The sequence below is a fragment of the Corapipo altera genome, unplaced genomic scaffold (assembly GCF_003945725.1).
Source record: "Corapipo altera isolate COAL_440 unplaced genomic scaffold, ASM394572v1 63, whole genome shotgun sequence".
Taxonomy (NCBI): Eukaryota; Metazoa; Chordata; class Aves; order Passeriformes; family Pipridae; genus Corapipo; species Corapipo altera.
In genome coordinates this window covers 4,513,115-4,530,990 of record NW_020884928.1, presented here as the reverse complement: position 1 = coordinate 4,530,990, position 17,876 = coordinate 4,513,115, and the positions used below count along the sequence as shown (strand labels likewise).

Genomic DNA, 17,876 nt, shown 5'->3' with positions numbered 1-17,876 from the left:
ACCAGAAGTCAAAATATATTACATAATACAGTTTTAATGAGTTCTAATATTTATAACAAAGGCTGTGATATAAGTCTTTACAAATCAGTATATCAAGATATGATGAAAAAGGAAGAAATGTTTGCCTTATATGTGGTTTTTACATAAAGCGTGTTCTTTGCTCTTGTCTAACTTTAACCTGGGCATGTGATCTATTCAAAAAATGGTGTTATCCAGTAGCAGTGGGAGCCTGATTTCAAAAGCTTCTTCAAATTTGACCATATACATCTTGTAGTATTGAGCCTTTCCAATAAACACCTTAGTAAATACACACTGCTGGTTGTGAATGATCTCTAGCTTGGTGCATCGGTGTGTGGCACTACGTAGAGGATCTCTGGCTACACTGCTGTGTGACTGCACTGACCAGTAAAACAACAGTGGAGCGAACAGACCAAGTTCAGTTACACATTTGTTATTAAAGTAATTGCCTCATAGAAATAAAACAGGAGTAATCACTACAATGTACAGATACAGGTTGGCACTTTGTCATAAAGTAAGAGCGTTAACCATTCTGGTGGGATAATACACAAGCAGCTGGCAGCACTATGTCCCCTTATAAACCTTACATGAGTTTGCCTGGTGATCCTGTCAGCCGAGACTCACTCGGCATTTGTTTTGAATTGGACGACTCAGAAACAAAGAGTAACATGCTTTGTTTAAGAGAAGCGTCACTTATTCAGATGAGATTTTTAGAGAGATGTGTACAATCTTTATCAGACTTTTACTGAGCAGCCAACACTGGAGAGCTTTTTTTGTCACAGTGGCAGACACTTCAGACATTTTAGTGCAGATAAATCTGAGTTTGTACCCTTAGTACATTAGACAAGGTTGCTTGTGGCAAAGTACATGAAATAGCAATGGTAGGGGTAGCCTCTATTACACTTTAATGATTTATAGAAATGTTGCCTTGATTTTGCCAAAATGTTAAAAATAAATAACATAACCAACTGTGCTAAAGAACTATTTAGTAATCTTGCTAAAATTTAGGTTTAGAATGAAATCTGCGAGTTTTAACCTGAGAGAAACAGACAGCCTCCCAAAACCAAAACAAATAATAAATCCATTTTCTGAATAAAAATATTCTGTGGACATTACTGGTATGACTGATTCTAAAGCATTTTTATAACTATGTAACTCATAGTATCTGTGTTTAGTTTAATTCTCCAAGCCATTAATCCTCTATATGGATTAAACCTCTTTTAGATTTTATATATCTATATCTATACATATATTAATGAGAAAAATAAGTTTTAATACACACTTTTTTTTTGCATGTAAATATTTGCTTCTTTCTTTGCATATGTGTTAATCATTTTTGGTAATATGCTCAACTGTGTCCATCTCATAGGCACACTTTACTACAGACTGGTAACTAGCTTCCATGGAAAAGGTCTATGTGACAGCATTTTCTTATGTGTCAGATCTCCCACTCCTCCTTTGTGGGAAGAATCCCACTAACTTCAGTGAGACAAGACACCTAAGACAATTAAGGTTTTGACCCATTATATTCCTACAAAATTCTAGTGGAACATCTGCAGTATATTAATCCATAACTACTTTATTAAAAATAGTACCCAAGTACAGACTAAGTGCTAAAAGACTAATGAAAACTAATTGCTGCAAAGAAAACACTCTACCTTAGTGTGATGATGTGGATGATAGGCTTTCTAAATATTTACACAACTAACCATCAAGAATGGGCCTGTAATAATTGTCTAAATATATATTTACACGTATACAAATCAAAAAAGCCAAATCCCTTTTCCACTAATAGCAATGGGAGTTTTGCCATTGGCTTTGAGGGAATCAGGGATTTGATCCAACAGAATAGTTTGTGAACTATTACATTTTTCAGGGGAAAATAAAGTGTTTCTTCTATCCTCCTTTTTCTTTTAGAACACAGCTAGCTAAGGGAAAGACAAAATTTAAACAACTCCACTGGACTGATTTTATGTTAAAAGTCTAATGTAAACCTACAAAGCAGGAACATTGAGTTAAGGCTTGAAGATGATTAGTTTCTAGTTTTAAGTGGAAGGGTAAGAAAAGTACAAGGCAAACAATTTCTTTGCAGAGAGAAAGTATATTTTGATTACCTCTTCCGTTTATTGTAAAATCATTCCTCACCACACTATCAGTGGAATCCAAGCATCATTGTTAGCAAGTAAGTCACAAGAACCAAAGCTGAAGTATGGATAAAGCAGCAAGATCATAACACATCAAAGTATCATATACACTGAAGAAATAACTCAGCGTCCTTAGGTGGGCTTTTTTCCTATAAAACTTTGATCTATGTAGAACTTCATTCACATGGACACTAACAATGAGGAAGTATTTGCTTTGGCGGTAGTGGATCGCACATCTGTTTTGAGCTTGTTTTGTCGTTTTTTAACATAAGATTTCTCTGTGTTGTACAGATGTGAATCAGGTAGCATTTGACTTTTTTCCCCCACTACTGAGGTGTTTGGTGGTCGCTCTCTGCTGGGGTACTTGTTTCATTGACTTTTGCCACGCAAATCCATCACTTAGAAGAGCAGGCTTCATTTTTGGACCGGTTTGGTGGGTCTTTTTACTCATTATCAGTCAGCATAAATAATAAATCCAGAAAATGTGCTGTATTTGTTGTTGTTTCCTCCATGTGCTTTTCCTCCATCTAATTTAATGTAAACTTCATCTCCTGGCTCCAAGTGAAGCACCACGCTGTTACTGGCATAGTCGTAGTTCTGATCAGCATCCTGAGCAATCGCACTAGCTCGAACCTACATAAAATACATAATGAGTGGTTAAGAAAACTCAGGTGGCTTTTCTTGCATTGTGAACTTATAGCATATCCTCAGTATTTTATTCACCATGCATGAGTTGCCACTTTAAACATCTGGCAACCTATATTTCATGTTTTTTCCTATGGTTGTTGCTTATTTTCTCCTACAACACAACATCTGAAACTAAAGCAATAACACGCTCCTTTCTCAGTCATCTGATGAATACAAAACTTCTTGATCTCCTGTAAATGTCTGGAACCTTTTTAAATATATGTGTAAGAATAACTGGAGTTGGGAGAACTGGATATGGTCATGTGCTAGTTTTACATTGGTGTAACTTTTATTTCAGTGGGACAAGTGATTGACAATGGTGAGGATCCACAGGGAGCTCCCTAGCTGGACTTTTTCCAGAGGCAGTTTATTGTCATACCAGTAATAGGATCATGCTGCAGAAAAGAATACAAGAAATACACACCCACCCACACACATGCACACAAGCAGGTAAGGATCCTAGTCTAGGTTTGAAAAAACTCCTATTGCCACATTTCAGTAAGCAAAAATTTAATTTCGCTGTGTTTTAAGCTGTGTTCGCAGCTTTAAAAAATCACAGGAAAGTCACTATTTGCTTTAAGAGGTTTTTGGAATTTACATGTCATTGAGGGCTTTTCATTTGCAACTTTCCCTTAAACATACTTTTTTCCCATTTCTCCCTTGCTATTCCACTACTGATTAAATTTGACATTTCTTGCAAACTGGAAGTAATCTGTAGTTTCAAGATATATGCTGCTTTCCAGCAATGAACAGTCTGTGCCACTGTAAGTCTCCAAATCATTTATATATAATTTGACCGTGTTTGGTAAAATATTTAAAGATGGTTGTATGTGATTTATTTCAGTGTAACACGTCATCTGCTTGTTGCTTGTCTTTGTTCTAGCGTAGTTACAGAGCAGTAAATGATTTAGTGGCATTGCAAAGCTGAACTAAGTAATAATGCATGACTTGGCGTACTATATGTGGGATTTTATCTGTTCTGAATTGAAAAAATAGGCTATAAGTCACAATTTTCCATGGATTCCTTTCAAAGTTTACATGATAAATTTCCAAATTAAATTTTCATGTGATATGATTTCACATTAATATTGAAATGCTATAAAGGAGGGAGTTCTTTTACCATGAAGGATCTTATGGCATTATGCAGCTTAAAGATCACAGTAGGTGGAAATTCTTTATGCATCCTGTAAGAAGAGTGAGAAAGGCTGCAAGAGCTTGCAGTGCTGTGACAGGCTGCAAATTTAAACTGATACATGGCATGATGATTAACCCCGACTATTTCAGGACTTCTTGATTCTGACTTGCCTGGTATTGTTTACCATTATTGATCTATTTTGCTAGTGTTTAAGCGATAATTATTCTAAGCACCGGATGTTTTCTCGGGATTAATTACGGGCAGGGTGGAGTCGAAGGCTCTCTGGGTCATTAACCCTGGAAATACCTTCCAGAGAAAATAACAGACTGAAATGGTTGCTGGCCGTGTAAATGGAAAGGGCAAATGGTGAGGAGTGAAAAGTGAAAAGACTATACATGAGCTAGAAAAACTTCCAGTGTCTTGCATACTGGCAAGCAGATGGTTTTAATATACTTTTCCAATTCCCATTTACATCCTAATGAAATGCTACTTTGTGGATTTGTATAAAACGTTGTGTTTCTGTGGATAGTAAAGGAGAACTCAAATTATATTAGTGACTATCCTAAAGGAGTCAGCATGTGGACACTGGCTACAACAGGAATGGATATTTCATTTTTAAGATTCTACATAGTACATACTGGCTGAAAAAAAAATATTTTGGGTATTGAAAGTCTAAGAAACCAAAGTGCAGATCTTACTGCCCTGTGTATAGCAGCAAAGGTCCCATAGACTCCAGTACACTATTCCTAGGGGTTTTACCTCCTTGCTTGGTTAGCCAGAGCAATTTCTTTTTAAAGCCTAGGAGAACAGTCTCAAATGAATTCTCAGTGAGTGTACTGCTGCGAGACAGTAAATGTAACTCAAAATTAAACCATTAAGGGACAATACATTTCACAAGTTCCATGCAAGTTTTTTCATGAAGCTATGCTCTCTGGCTGCACACACATATTTGCTGAGCCATCTCAGCACTTCCCTGTTCAAGCCTGATAACCATTAAAGTAGCATTAACACCGAGGACCTTGAGGTTCCACATATGTTTTGCTTAGAAATGATATTTGATATACACTTTCCAATGGTTTGGCTTTTTTCATTGTTAGAAAACACTGGATTTGTAACGTTACCTTTGTCACTCCACAACTTCCAAAATTTCTGAGCTTTCTTATAAATAATACACAAAGTGTATTATAAGTGTCACATCGGCATTTAGTGTTTCAAGTATAAATCATAATCACTGATGAATTAAAACTGCGGGTCCATTTTAAACAGTTTATATGCAGTTTATATTACCTAAATACTTGTCTCACACGGGTATATACAAATATATTCACAGAAGCCCGGGCCTTTTTTTTTTTTCTTCTTTGAATAACTACGAGTTTAATTTGTCTGTCTCGTACTGGAAGTAGCTATGTTTGGGAATGGTTAGACTTCAGGCTCAATTTAATATTTATAACTGGGTACTTCTTTAAAAGTACTGCTATATATATATTCAAGATTTGTGAAAATAAACACTTTAAAACATTATAAGTAGGGGTAAAAAAATAGAGTAATGCTTTATTTGCATGTAAAATGGTATTCTTGTAGTATACAAGATTTCCCTTTGTATGAAGGTATCGAAGTGAATGTATTGCGACATACTTTGCTTTACTAGTCCTGGTTTATCTGCTGAGACGGTATTTTCTAACTTAATTAATTGCCGCTGATGTCCTCATTATTCTGTTTTCACAGTCCTTCTGAGGAGCCATAAACAAAAGGTTAAGTGGTGTATCAGGTTAATTTACTGGCGGCCGCCGCTCCGGTGTGCGCTGAGCACAAAGGGCCGTGAGCCAGAGGGGCTCGGCGTGGGACGAGACGCTCAAACGAACGAGCCCGTCCGCGACCCGCCCGGCACGGCGGGGGCACGGGGCCGATGTTCAGTCTCACGGATACAGCACAGAGCTGATCAGTCCCCCAGCCCGCCCTGCCGGGGGGTGAACAGCCCGGGGAGAGCGACAGCGCTGGCTCCGGGCTCTCGGAGCCCGGCAGAGCCGACGTACGGCCCCTCAGCCACCGGGTGCCGGGGCGGCTCGGACGGTGAGGGACCTGTTGAGCAGCCGATGCTCGGCAGGTCCCTCGCCCTCCCCCCGCACGGGGGGCCGGGGGACCGGCGGGAGCACCGCCTAACTCCATGGACACGGGAACGCCCGGGCACACACCGCACTGCCCCCGGGCACCCAGAGCCAGAGGGATGGCGGTGCCGCTAAGCGCTGTAGGAATTAGAGCCAACCTATCCGCATCCGTTAACTACGTACGGAAGAGGCGCAAAATTGCAAAGGACGGCTCCCCGGAGGCAATGTTGTAGGCACAGCCTCTGCGAGCACGGTGGCAACGTTTATCCTAATTAAAAGAAATGATTCCTGTGTCTTTCAGACAGGTAACATCGCAAGACCTTTAATTATTTCCGTTGTCTCCATCCTGCCCCGGGGGATGCCGACAGACCCGGGCCGTGCCTGGGCTCTCCGGTCGCCCGGTGTGTCTCCCCGCCACGATCCATCAGCCGGTGCCTCCCCTGGCGCTGGCCCGCCAAGGGCCGAGCTCTGCGGCCGCCGAGCTCACTCTGTCACCAGCTCTCCCGGGCGGTGAGCTGGTGACACGCTTCCCGCCGGGGGGCTGAGAGTGTCAAACCCAGCGCCCCTTGCCATGCCTGCTTTCCTCCCACCCACCTCACCCTTTCCCCACGCAGTACTACCCTCTCTTGAGCTCACCCGCCGTCTCCAGCTCCCCTTCCTTCCCGGGGAGTTTCCCATTCCCGGGAACGCCGGGCCGCGGGCCGGGCTATGCTCACCCCTGCGGGGGCAGCGCTGCCTGCGTGCCCGCCCCCCGCTCTCGTCCCGGCAGAACTGCGGGCAGCGCTCCATGTCCCAGGCGGGCTGGGAGCGGCGCCGAACAGGTGCTGCTGTGCCCGCGGGGCGGCCCGGACGGCGGGCTGGGAAAGGCACCTGCGGCGCGGCTCTCGGGGAGGAGAGAGCGTCGAGTCCGCTTTCTGCTCTGCGCGGAACCCCCGGGCCCTCGGTGGTCCTCGGGCACCCGAGGCGGAGCGGGGCGGCGCTGCCCGCAGGGTCCCCGCCGGCTGCGGAAAGACGAACGCCGGTCCCCTCCGGCTCCCTCGGGGCTCACCCCTCCTCGCAACCGCGCCGCCTCCAGCGGCCGCCCGGCTCCCCCTCCCCGCCCGCTTCCCGCCCTTCCCGCGCCGCTCCGCCCGCTACCCGCACAGCGCCCGCTCCCTCGGGGAGCCCGGCTATCCCCGGGCGCCTGCTGCCCTCATGTCCCCGGCTGCCCCCGGCGAGGCGCCCACCTGGTTGTTCTTGCAGAGGTCGGCCCACATGCTGGTGCCGTCGCCACCCCGCATGAGCACATGGTACGTGAAGAAGTAGATGCCGGGAATGGAGCAGGTGAACTTGCCGGTGGTGGGGTCGTAGTGGTTGCCCAGGTTGGTGACCACGTCGTCGAACTTGAGCACCTCGTAGCCCTCGTGCTGCCGCTTGAGGCCGGCGTAGAAGGCGATCTTGGGGACGGTGCTGTAGGTGGCGGCACTGATGGCTCCGGCCGCGTTCAGCCCCGGCGCCCCGGGGGGGCCCGGCAGGCCCTGCCGCCCCGGCTCGCCCTTCTCACCCGGCGGCCCCACCGGGCCGGGCGGCCCCGGCTCCCCCGGCGGGCCGCGCGGCCCCGCTTTGCCCGGCCGGCCGGCCTCCCCTTTGGGCCCCTGGATGAAGGTGGGCAGGGACTGCATGAGCCCGCGGTCGGGCGTGGCCGCCGTGCTGGGCGCCTTGGTGCCGCCGTAAGGGTCGCAGACCATGCGGCAGGTGCCCAGCATCTCGTAGTGGGCCGAGGTGCCGGCCGAGCTGACCAGCACCGGGATGAGGATGACCAGCAGCAGCACCATCACCACCCCCAGCGCGCCGGCCGCGATCAGCCGCCGCCTGCTGCCCACCAGCCGGCTCAGCGCAGGGCGATCCTCTTGTCTGCTTTTGGACAAAATCTTGATGGTTGGCGGGGTTCCTCCTCAGAGCCGAAAAAACGCCGAGCCCGTGCGAGCTCGGCTCCCCTGGGGCTCGGCCGCCCTCCCACGGGCCGGCGGTGGCGCGGGGCTCCCGCGGGTCGCGGCGCTTCGCTGCGGCCGCTGCAGCCACCGGGTGGGCACGGGAGCGGAGAGGGAGAGGAGGGAGAGCTGCCGCCGCGCCTCGGCCGCCCGCACTTTTATGCTCCCGCTGGCGATCGACTTTTTTTTTTTGCAGGCTGTGCCAGTCCGAGTCAACTTTCCCTGGAACTTGCCTTTCCTCTCGCGATCGCCTCGCTCGCCTGCTCGCTCTCACTCTCTCTCTTTTTTTTTCTTCGCAGAAACGACTGTCCTCAGCGGGGACGCGCCTCCCCGCCGCCCCGGTGCCCGCCGCCCGGTGTCCGCGCCGCCGCGCCGAAGCCGGAGCCGGAGCCGAAGGGAGAGCGGGATCCTGCCCGGGTGCCACCTGCCAGGAGAGGAGGAGGCTGACGAGCGCGCTGGAGCAATTTATAGGCACCCAAAAGCGCAGGGGAAAGGGGAGCTGCTTTGGCATCTCATTCCAGCATCTGCTCTGCTCTTCCCACTCGCAGAGAGTTTGGCATTACTCTGTCAGTGTGGGAAATACATATTTTTTTTTTCTGATCTCCCTCCCCCACCCCTCCCGCAAACGGATGAACAGCGAAATCGTGAGCCTCACTCACTAGCTGCATCTTGCGATGACAGCTCTTCCCGGAGCAAACCAAAGGGAAGAGATGTGCTTAACAGCCTCCAGATACCCTTCAGGTCACCAATCGAGAATTAAAAGGTCAATCTACCTCTTGCTTAACGCTTCCCTGAGGCCACCCTACCATGTTGGTGTTTTATGGGAATACCTCTTTAAATGCAGAGATGCTTTACCCATTGTTCAAGTAGAAGTTATTTGAAAATATATCTCCACAATAATAGAGATTAACATCTCTGGCAATTTCGGATCTCTCTCTTCCCCCTCACCCCGATTACAACCACAAAGACAGAGAAAGAAATAGTTCTTACTGGGAATTAAAATTGACATATTCATCACTGGCAGCAGTGTTTCCTGGTGTTAAAGCCAGCCACTGCTTTGCTTGCAAACTGACACCTAGGGAAAGTGTTCCCTTTTGTTTAGAAGCCAGAGAAAAGTGCGGGGCATATGCAAATCAACAGATGCCTGGACCCGAGGAATAGATCTCTTTGGTTTAACTTGGGGGCAGCAAAGCATTTTGTTAAATCTTGGGGTTTTCTCTTTTCTTTGTGTGTGTGTGTGTTCATGAAAGTCTTCTCCTCCCCCAAGGTCTGGTGAGCACCTCTGTGACTGAGTGGGGAAGGTGAATGTGCAATATTAGTGGCATTGCTGCTGAGAAAATATTAAGGAACTTGTCCTGCTTACAGACATACAAGGTACACAAAGAGCTGTTTAAATAAACAAACAGAATTGATTCCTAAATCATACTTCTGTATTCAGGAGCAATGGACGTCAATCAAACGTGGGTGACATTTGCCTGTCAATACAGGGATGATGGCTGGAAAGAGTGTGACTTATTACAGCAAGGCAAGAATCAGAAATGAGCAACAGCAGCAAATAGGACAAGAACCAAATAATGGCATCTCCAGCGATGATCAGAGGGCTGTGATCTTGTCTTGGATTTTATTAACATGAATCCCCTCTCCCCTCACCCGTTCTTTTTTATTTCTTTTCTATTCCATAACACAAGAAGGTCAAACAAGCAGGCAGTGGGAAACAAAGATTCATTGATTCTTCCTTTTAAGCAGAAATGTCAGCAGCTCCTTTTACTCTTTCCTGAGAGACTCAAAGGCAGTGAGTGGGTCCATGCTGCTTAGAGATGGACCAGTCCAGCTCCTTATCTCCCTAGAAAACTCCTGACAAAGCTTCCATTCATGCACTTGTAAATATCCCTCCCTCCTTTTTTTATTTTTTTTTTAATAATTTTTTTCTTTTTTCTTGTCTTAAAAAAATTCTTTATCTGGTACTGACACAAACTAGCCAGTTCCCTCAGCTAAGAGCTTCCTCTCAAGACCCGGGAAGCATTGAACACACTTGGAGGATTCTGTTCATATCTCATCACTCTCTTTACCCCATAGGAAAGGGCTTTCAGCATTGCTCTTTTTTCTGGGCAGGAAAAAAAAAAGTTGGGCCAGGAGTGACTAGACTGTCTCAGCCTGTAGCTGGGCCCTTGGGGTTTTGTATTTAGTCATCCCTAACCCAAGTGGTTTTTGTGACATCAGGGTGTGCATAAAACTCCATTTCAATGGCTGTGTTACACATTGGGCAAAGAGCAGACTTCTCATCCTCAAATAGACACAAACCTATCATGATCTGTCAAGTCATAGTGATGCTGGATGGCCTACTGGCATCAAGCACACCCTCAATTCATTACTCTAGCCATGATAAGCCTGATTTTTAAAGTGAGGTCCTACTATACTGTGCTGGTTTAAAGGTAAACCAGCAGGGGAGATGAACTCAACTCAAAAGAGAGATTATAAATTAGAATAACAATAAAATAATACAATAAGTCGGATTATACAGACAAACAATTGGTTTTAACCCACAAAACCCAAATATATAACCCAGCACCCTGGGGCATGAACGGAGTGGTGTTCTTTGGCCCCCCTGAGTCCACAGTAAAAGGAGAGGGGAAAAACCTGTTGGTGAGAGTGCTGGTGCAGTCAAGAGTGGTGATTGCAGTCTGGTCGAGGGTGGTGGTTGCAGTCTGTTTGAGAGCGGTGATCTGCAGTCTTCCTCTGGATCCCACGAGTGGTTAAAAAAGTCCTAAGACTCCAAGATTATATATCCTCCAGTTCAGGCAGGAATGCTCAGTACCTCCCTCAGGGCAGGGGGTTCCTTAATGGGTGTGAGGACAAGAGCAACCTCCTATCTCTCAGGCCTCTTAACACCTAGTTTATAGCCTGAGGAGTCAGGCTCTATGTGCAGATGGTGTAAATGGTTCATTGATAACAGTTTCTGGGAAATGGCATGGAAAGCTATAGAATACACAGTTTTGGGTTACACCCATCCAGTGATGAACTGGTACCCGTTGTTCTAGCTAGGACATATACCAACCACGTTTTCCTTCTTAATAGGTACTATTATTCTTGTGCATATTGCCAGGGATGCTCATTCACTCTGAACTGTTGCAGACTTTCTCCAAGAGAAGACAGTCACAAAAATCACAGCCAGAGTAAGCAGAATAGAGAGAACAGGGCAAGTAATGATGCTGGCTTGTCAGTGGAGCTTGTATGTTAACTGGGAATATAACTTGAGACCTTGGATTTAGTTACCAGATTATCCTTAGTTCCCAAGGAAAAATTGTATTTTCCAAGAAAACTGAGAATAGGAAACCAAAGGCCTCAGAAGTTATGCACTGGAGGTCTCAGTAGTCTGGTGCAAAGTAAAAAGAAATGTAGAAACCTCTTTTTACCAGAGGACACTTGTTTTCCTGAAGTGGTGTGTCAAAACATTGATTTGCTGTAATTAAGGCTTAGGTAGCACTTGTGTTATAATCTCTCCATGCTGAAGGCTAACAGTCCAGATTGACAGTCCATTCTTAATATAACTGTTATATTTGCATGAGATGCTGCCAGTTTTAATGTGTTAAATTTATTTGTATTTTCTGAGCCCTCTTGCAGGCTTGCTCCAGCCTTTCAGCATGTTTGCTTCCCTTCCAGTTCTCTGGGCCCTTTAAGCATTCAGACACGCAGTTGGTGTTTGAGCTGTGTCCCCTGCAGTTTTTGCCATTTGGAACAGCCTTCTCACAGTTCTTACTGACTAATTAGTTAATATTCACACAGACTGAAAGATGTACAGCATAACATGTATGTCCATTTTACCTGTGTGCCATTGCCTCAGCACTAACTTCAGGGAAAACTGAAGAAAACCATCTAAGAACCTGTTCCCACTGGCACACAGGAACACGTTCTGCACCAAGCACAAAATGGCTCCTTGCTCCTGCAGCGCTAAATTCAAAGGATTAGCCTGGGGAAAAAATACTCTGTAAGGAAGGGCAACCTTCTACCAACTACAGTAAGCAGGAGTAACGTGGAAAAAGGCATATGCCTACCAAAGGAGCATTTGAATGCTGTACCAGGTTCGTACTGCTTCTGCTCACTCCTGTCTGCCTCTGTTTTGCTCTTATTTACGTTTTCACTCCTTTTTATTATTATTTTAGAGAAGCATTTAAATTTCAGTCTATTCGAAAATTAAGGCTTTGCTACACTGGGCTGTTATAAACACTGGTTTAATTATGCATCTAAAGGTTAGCATTTTAACCTGGATAACAGTGGTACAGTCAAGGAAAAACATACACTCACTCCAACAGGTATGCGGATTCAATACTACGAAATAAATCATAGAGGGAAAAATAGTCATACCAGTATCGGTGTCTCAAAGGTACCACGGTGACATGGCAGTAACATACTGGTGTTCTAAACCATTCTTCGTATCCTGTTTCAGTTCTGTTCATCTAGTTTGGTAAAATCTCAGTGGTGGCACATGTGTCAGTAGGTCCTGGAAAGCCACATCCTGCACCAGTTTTGGTAAATGCTCATACAGGCACTGTTAACTACACACTCACAAAACTTGTTTTGGTCAGCATGACTGAAAACCATCTTTGTTTATAGTGATGCAAGATGCTGTATTCTTAAATAAAATTAGGATTTTCATGCTCATGGAAGGAAAATCAGCTTTTGCACGTAAGAGAAAAAAATTGCTTTGCTGATTTTTTTGAAGCTTTTACCTGTCCTTTGGAACATAGGAAGTCCTTCTGCAGGGTATTCTCTGCTACTCAGGGATTTAAGCCATCTTTGTGTATGCAATTTGAAATATTCTGGATTATCACAATTAATAAAGCTCTTTGAAAATCAGCTTCTGAATGCAAAGGCAAACAGAAAAATGATGCAAAGAAATTGTGTCCAGCCTTAAAAGGGTTACATCCACTTTTCAGATCCAAATGAGGGGGGAATGCAGGGAGGGCTGTCACAAAAGTGACAGGGCTCAACAAGAAGAATTTGCAAATAAATTCGACATATCTCTTCCTTTTTAGTTTTTAATCTGAAAAGATCAGTCAAACGTGACTAGTTACTGGGGGAGGGGGGACAGAATTAAAATGGGAAGATTGGAACCCAAGTCATGCATATTATGTTTTGACTGGTGAATTACCACAGATATAAAAACGTAACTGTGTGTGTAAAAATAAGTCTTAAACACATAGGGAGCTAAAGATTACACATTCAGCTGACAAAGTTTAAGAATATAAAATAATCATGTATGACACTTGGTAATTACCAACATAAATAGCAGTAATTTATCATAAAAGATGCTCATAATTGCAAGTGCCCCTGTTTATTCCAAAGATTAAAACACTAGTTGCAAGCATAAAAGATTGTTCTTTCAGGTTTCTTCTTTTCCATGCACCTGCAAACCTGCTGCTCTCTGTCTTCTCTCTATTCCATCGCTCCAGAGCCGTGATCAATGGTGGTAAATACAAAGCTGTGGTGCACGGGGAAGTGTACAGTCAACCTTGGCAGTATTTTTGATCATAATGATAGAACTTCTCCAACCCCAGTGATGCCTGACCAGTTGATTGTTCTTGCACCAGTGATGGCATGGAACTGCTAGAGCTGTACCTGGGGTCAGTTTCATGCTCTCTGGGTAAAGCTGCACTCACTGAGATCTTTTTCTGATCCCCCCTTCCAAGTGGCAGGTTCACACTTTCCTTTGCAGGAGGAGCTGGGATTTGGAGAGTTTCTGGATGGGTTTCTAAGAGCCATGGTGCTATGGAGGTGTAATTGAGCAATGCTTGCACCAACCAGTAAATTCCTCCTCCGTAAATAGCCTCAATTTGCCAGTAAGTGCACTGCATTTCAGGAACTGGGTTTCCAACAGTAAGGGTTTTTTACACAGCACTCCCACTCAGCTTTCTTCACAGAAGCCTGGGCATCCAGTGCCCCCAGACACCATGAGAGTATCTGCTTGCAGCAGGGTCCAGCTCACAGTCTAGTTCAGCTGAAAACACCTTTTTTCTCTACCCCACCTTTCCCTTCCTGTAGGATAGGCATTTTAACTCATTACCCTCTTTTAACGTAGAAGTCTTGGCTTCTGCAGCTGCCTATGTAACCACAGCAGTGGTGGCAATGTTTTCCATGTAGTCTTTTTGCTTGATCCCCCCTGCTCTTAACTCCTTTCTGATCAAAATCTATAGCAGATAACCTGTCATAAGCAGGCACACAGAAGAACACACATTGGTCATTAATAAAGCCCAAAATATATAGATATTCCTAATATGCTATTAAATCAAGGAGTATTGCTAATAGTGAAGGCTACAATGTCAGCATTCTTATGAAGATGTAAATAGTAAATACAAAAGGGTGGAAGATAAATGCCTCTAACATGGGAGTAAGATTAAAGAACCACTTTGTCCCTGCTTAAAACTATACCAATAAGCAAAGGCATTTATCATGTTGCACTTCTATTAAAAATTATGTCAGTAGTTAGAGTCAATCAGGAAGAGATTTCAAGATGATTTGCCCATGAGAATGATTTTGGTTACCTTTGAAACGGTTATTAGACTGCCAGTGCTATTAAAGAGAGATGTTAGGGGCAAAAAGGAAGAGCAGAGACAAGGTTTTCTAAACTGTCATCTGCGATTTACCCTTCCTCCTCCAAACCTGAAAGACTCCCTTTCTGTTGTTCTACCAACCCAGCAATCTTCTGGCATTTCATTCTGGAGTCCTTTATATTCATCAGGAAGTTGATGGATGGGCAATAAGAATGGATAGCTGGGAGTGGAAAACTCAAAATTAAAATCCCCGGAGTGGCAAGATGCCCAAGAGATTTATTCTTTCTTCTGTCATCCCCCAACTGAATTTCTTTTTGTGCCTGATTATTGATTTCTGGAGTAGTTAATGGTGTAATTTACTTTGCAAGTTGCAATAACTTCTGATCATTAATTTTTCTTCCTATCTGTTCATTAGTTAAAGCAGGAGAGCCTTTGATCCCAAACAATCTTCTCTACAACAAGATGGCATACAGTGGACTTTGGTGTGATTCTGCAAGATGCTGAGCTTTTGATTATTATGGTAAGCAACTGTGCTCAGAATTTTGTGAAAGTTGGCCTTGTATTGTTAAAAAAGGCACGTTGCAATATTATTCTGCAGGTCTGATCCATCACAAATTAGGCATGACTTCATTGAAGTAAATTGTAAAATGAGATGTTAACTAATGCATCTGAGATCAGAATTGGGTTTGCTATTTGCATTACATTCTTGGTATCCAGTTTCAGTTCTGTTCACCCAGTTTGCTAAAATCAGTTTGCTGCAACAGGGTTTCAAATCACAGGGAGTGCTCTCCTCCCCAAAGGGACTGATTATGCCTCCACAATGAGAGAGGGACCAGGACGTTTCGTCGCGGCATTGTAGAGATACAGTCATGCAGAGGAACCATTGTGTAGGTTTCCCAGTATAATGTATTGCCAGTGCAATTATTAATAGGCTATCCTGTACTGGATGTAACTTTGGGTTTGGTATTTGTTATTTTAACTTACATGTATGCATTTAGCAATAATAATAAGTAAAGGATGCAGATCGGAGAGAAAAAAATGAAGTATTTACCACCTCCTGAGATATGCATGTCTTTATGCAATGCATACATTTTCAGCTAGAGTGCTTGTATTCTTTCTAAGCAGTATTAAAACTCTAGTATGCATGATTACTGCACAAATCCAAACTACATCAAGTGAGAAATGGAATGCGACTGGCTAGAGAGCATGTCTACCACTTAGGGACTCAGATTTTCTAATCTCCAGGAAGATAAAATCTCGGATAGGATATTCCTTTCATGTATTGAGATACATATGTTTTCAATATGGAGAGGCACACATATGCCCATGCACATGTGCGCATATAAATGTAAAATAGAAATGTGTATGCTTTTCTGAAATCAGAACACTGAAAGCTATGACTATCACAATTCAGCAACCTGCTATTTTCTGTTTTATTGTTTAAATGTAACCCAAAAGAACAGGATATCCCAATATCCCATGAAAATAGTCTCAATCACTGACATGCATATGGAGTTACTCTACTGAGTTAATTGATAGAGTGCCAAATGCAGTTTGCACTTGACACGAGTCCTGGAAGGAACCCTCGCTCCTGTGCTGCTACACAGTGAAGCTCATTGAACTTACATTACAGTTTCACTGCTGTGAGAATGGAATTTAGCCTGGAATCTTCTGTTTAATTAACTTTAAATCACTAATGACAGTCTTTAAATATCTAAAAGAGGAAAGAACCTTTTATGGATTTTAATGCCTGAGAGAGAAAATGAAGCGGAAAGAATTTGTACTGAGTATCCTGATAAATGCTGCTTCTCCCTGCAATGCTGAAAGGAACCAGAAGGAGATATCCGAGGAGAGGGCAGTGCCTATGAACAGGTTAGACCGTCTAACTGGGAGACTGTTGTGAACCTGGGTTAAAAAGGGAATGTAATTTCTGGAAAGCAGCATTTCTAGCCATAATGTTGCAGTGATAATATGTTGAGAAAAACTTACTTAGGCATTACTTTGAGAACTAATTTTGAACCAGACATAACGCAGCACAGAGAATATGTCTGCAGGAGGAATCTCTGTACTTTGGCACAGGGAGCAGTGCTGCAGCAAAGGTGAATGACAGTAACTTCCAGGCAGCTTTGAGCAAATTCTTCAGACAACTTGTCTGGTAAGTGCTACTCCAACATTTGTCTCCAATCAGGTAGGGATATTAATGGCTTTAAGCTAAAACCAAATTTGTACTGTCAAGTTTGTCACTCAGGTTCCTTTATTCAGGAAGTATGGCAAGCAGAAAGCAATATGCTGTTGTGCTGCCAAGCATGGTCACTGTGGGATCCAGCCACCAGCCAGACCAAATCTAAAGACTTTGAGTTAGAGTCTCCTCTTTATGTATTTAACCATCTCCTTAGGGATTACATCCCAGATTAATTTTTTTTTTTTTTGCTGGGCAGGCATTTATTTGGCATTTAACATGTATCTTTTATTAGGTTTCCATTCTTAATTATGTCATCACACCTCCTCACTCAATCTACTACAGCTTTTCTCATTTTGAAGTGCTAATAAATAGCTAGTCTGAAGTCAGCAAGTAGGTATCTCAGGGACAGCATCACATCCGGGTTTTCCTTCCTCTTGCTGTACTCACTGGACAGGTAAAAATACCTTTTTTTTTTTTTTTAAATTATTTTCCAGTGAAAATAAACTGCCTCACCTCTACGACTTCAGTGTGTCATACTTGTTGTATGACTATTCATGTTAGAATAGCATGACTAGTCATGTTAGACTAGACTTTTTCATCTACCCGACTTTCTTTATCCACCCAACTTCAGATGAGTGGCACAAAGGATAGACTGAGCTGCCCTTGCTGTTTCCTTTGCAAGGTTCTTTTTCACTTGTATAAGCATGAGGTCTCAGTGCAGAGGATGCTGCTGCCAGAGGACTGCGAGGGGACAGCAAATGCAAAACCGCCACCAGTCACCTGAAAGATTCGTTTGTCTTCACTCTGGATGATCACACCTTCTGTGTTCCTGTTTATACAGGTGTTTGTGCCAGGTTTCCAGTCTCCTGTGAGAACACTTTGAATATCTGTGGGCCCATGAACACTATCCTGGAGTCAGGTCTTTATTCCCTACAAATGCATTCTCCTTGCTCTCTTTGTCTTCATTTGTATGACAATGTAAATGAATTACTTTCTAATTGCTCCAAGTAAGATAGGCTATAGAACAGTGAAAAATACAGACAAAAGCTGGTTTTTGACACCCCGCTGACAAATCTGACACTTGGCC

The 17,876-nt window shown here is 43.9% G+C and overlaps 1 protein-coding gene across 1 annotated transcript; it reads right to left on the bottom strand.

The window, feature by feature from the left end:
* Positions 1 to 14: 14 nt before the first annotated feature.
* C1QL3 (complement C1q like 3) lies at positions 15 to 8,677 on the bottom strand. Its single transcript, XM_027658653.1, has 2 exons — positions 7,316 to 8,677; positions 15 to 2,795 (listed from the first exon to the last, which is right to left on the bottom strand). Exons 1-2 carry the CDS (start codon positions 7,901 to 7,903, stop codon positions 2,616 to 2,618), a joined length of 768 nt encoding a protein of 255 aa, XP_027514454.1. The 5' UTR covers positions 7,904 to 8,677; the 3' UTR covers positions 15 to 2,615.
* Between the last annotated feature and the right edge of the window lie 9,199 nt (positions 8,678 to 17,876).

Coding starts and splice junctions, on each gene's coding strand:
- C1QL3 (XM_027658653.1), bottom strand. CDS start 7,903: ATGGTGCTGCTGCTGGTCATCCTCATCCCGGTGCTGGTCAGCTCGGCC. Junction 2,796..7,315: donor ACCTCTGCAAGAACAACCAG/GTGGGCGCCTCG, acceptor TATTTTATGTAG/GTTCGAGCTAGTGCGATTGC.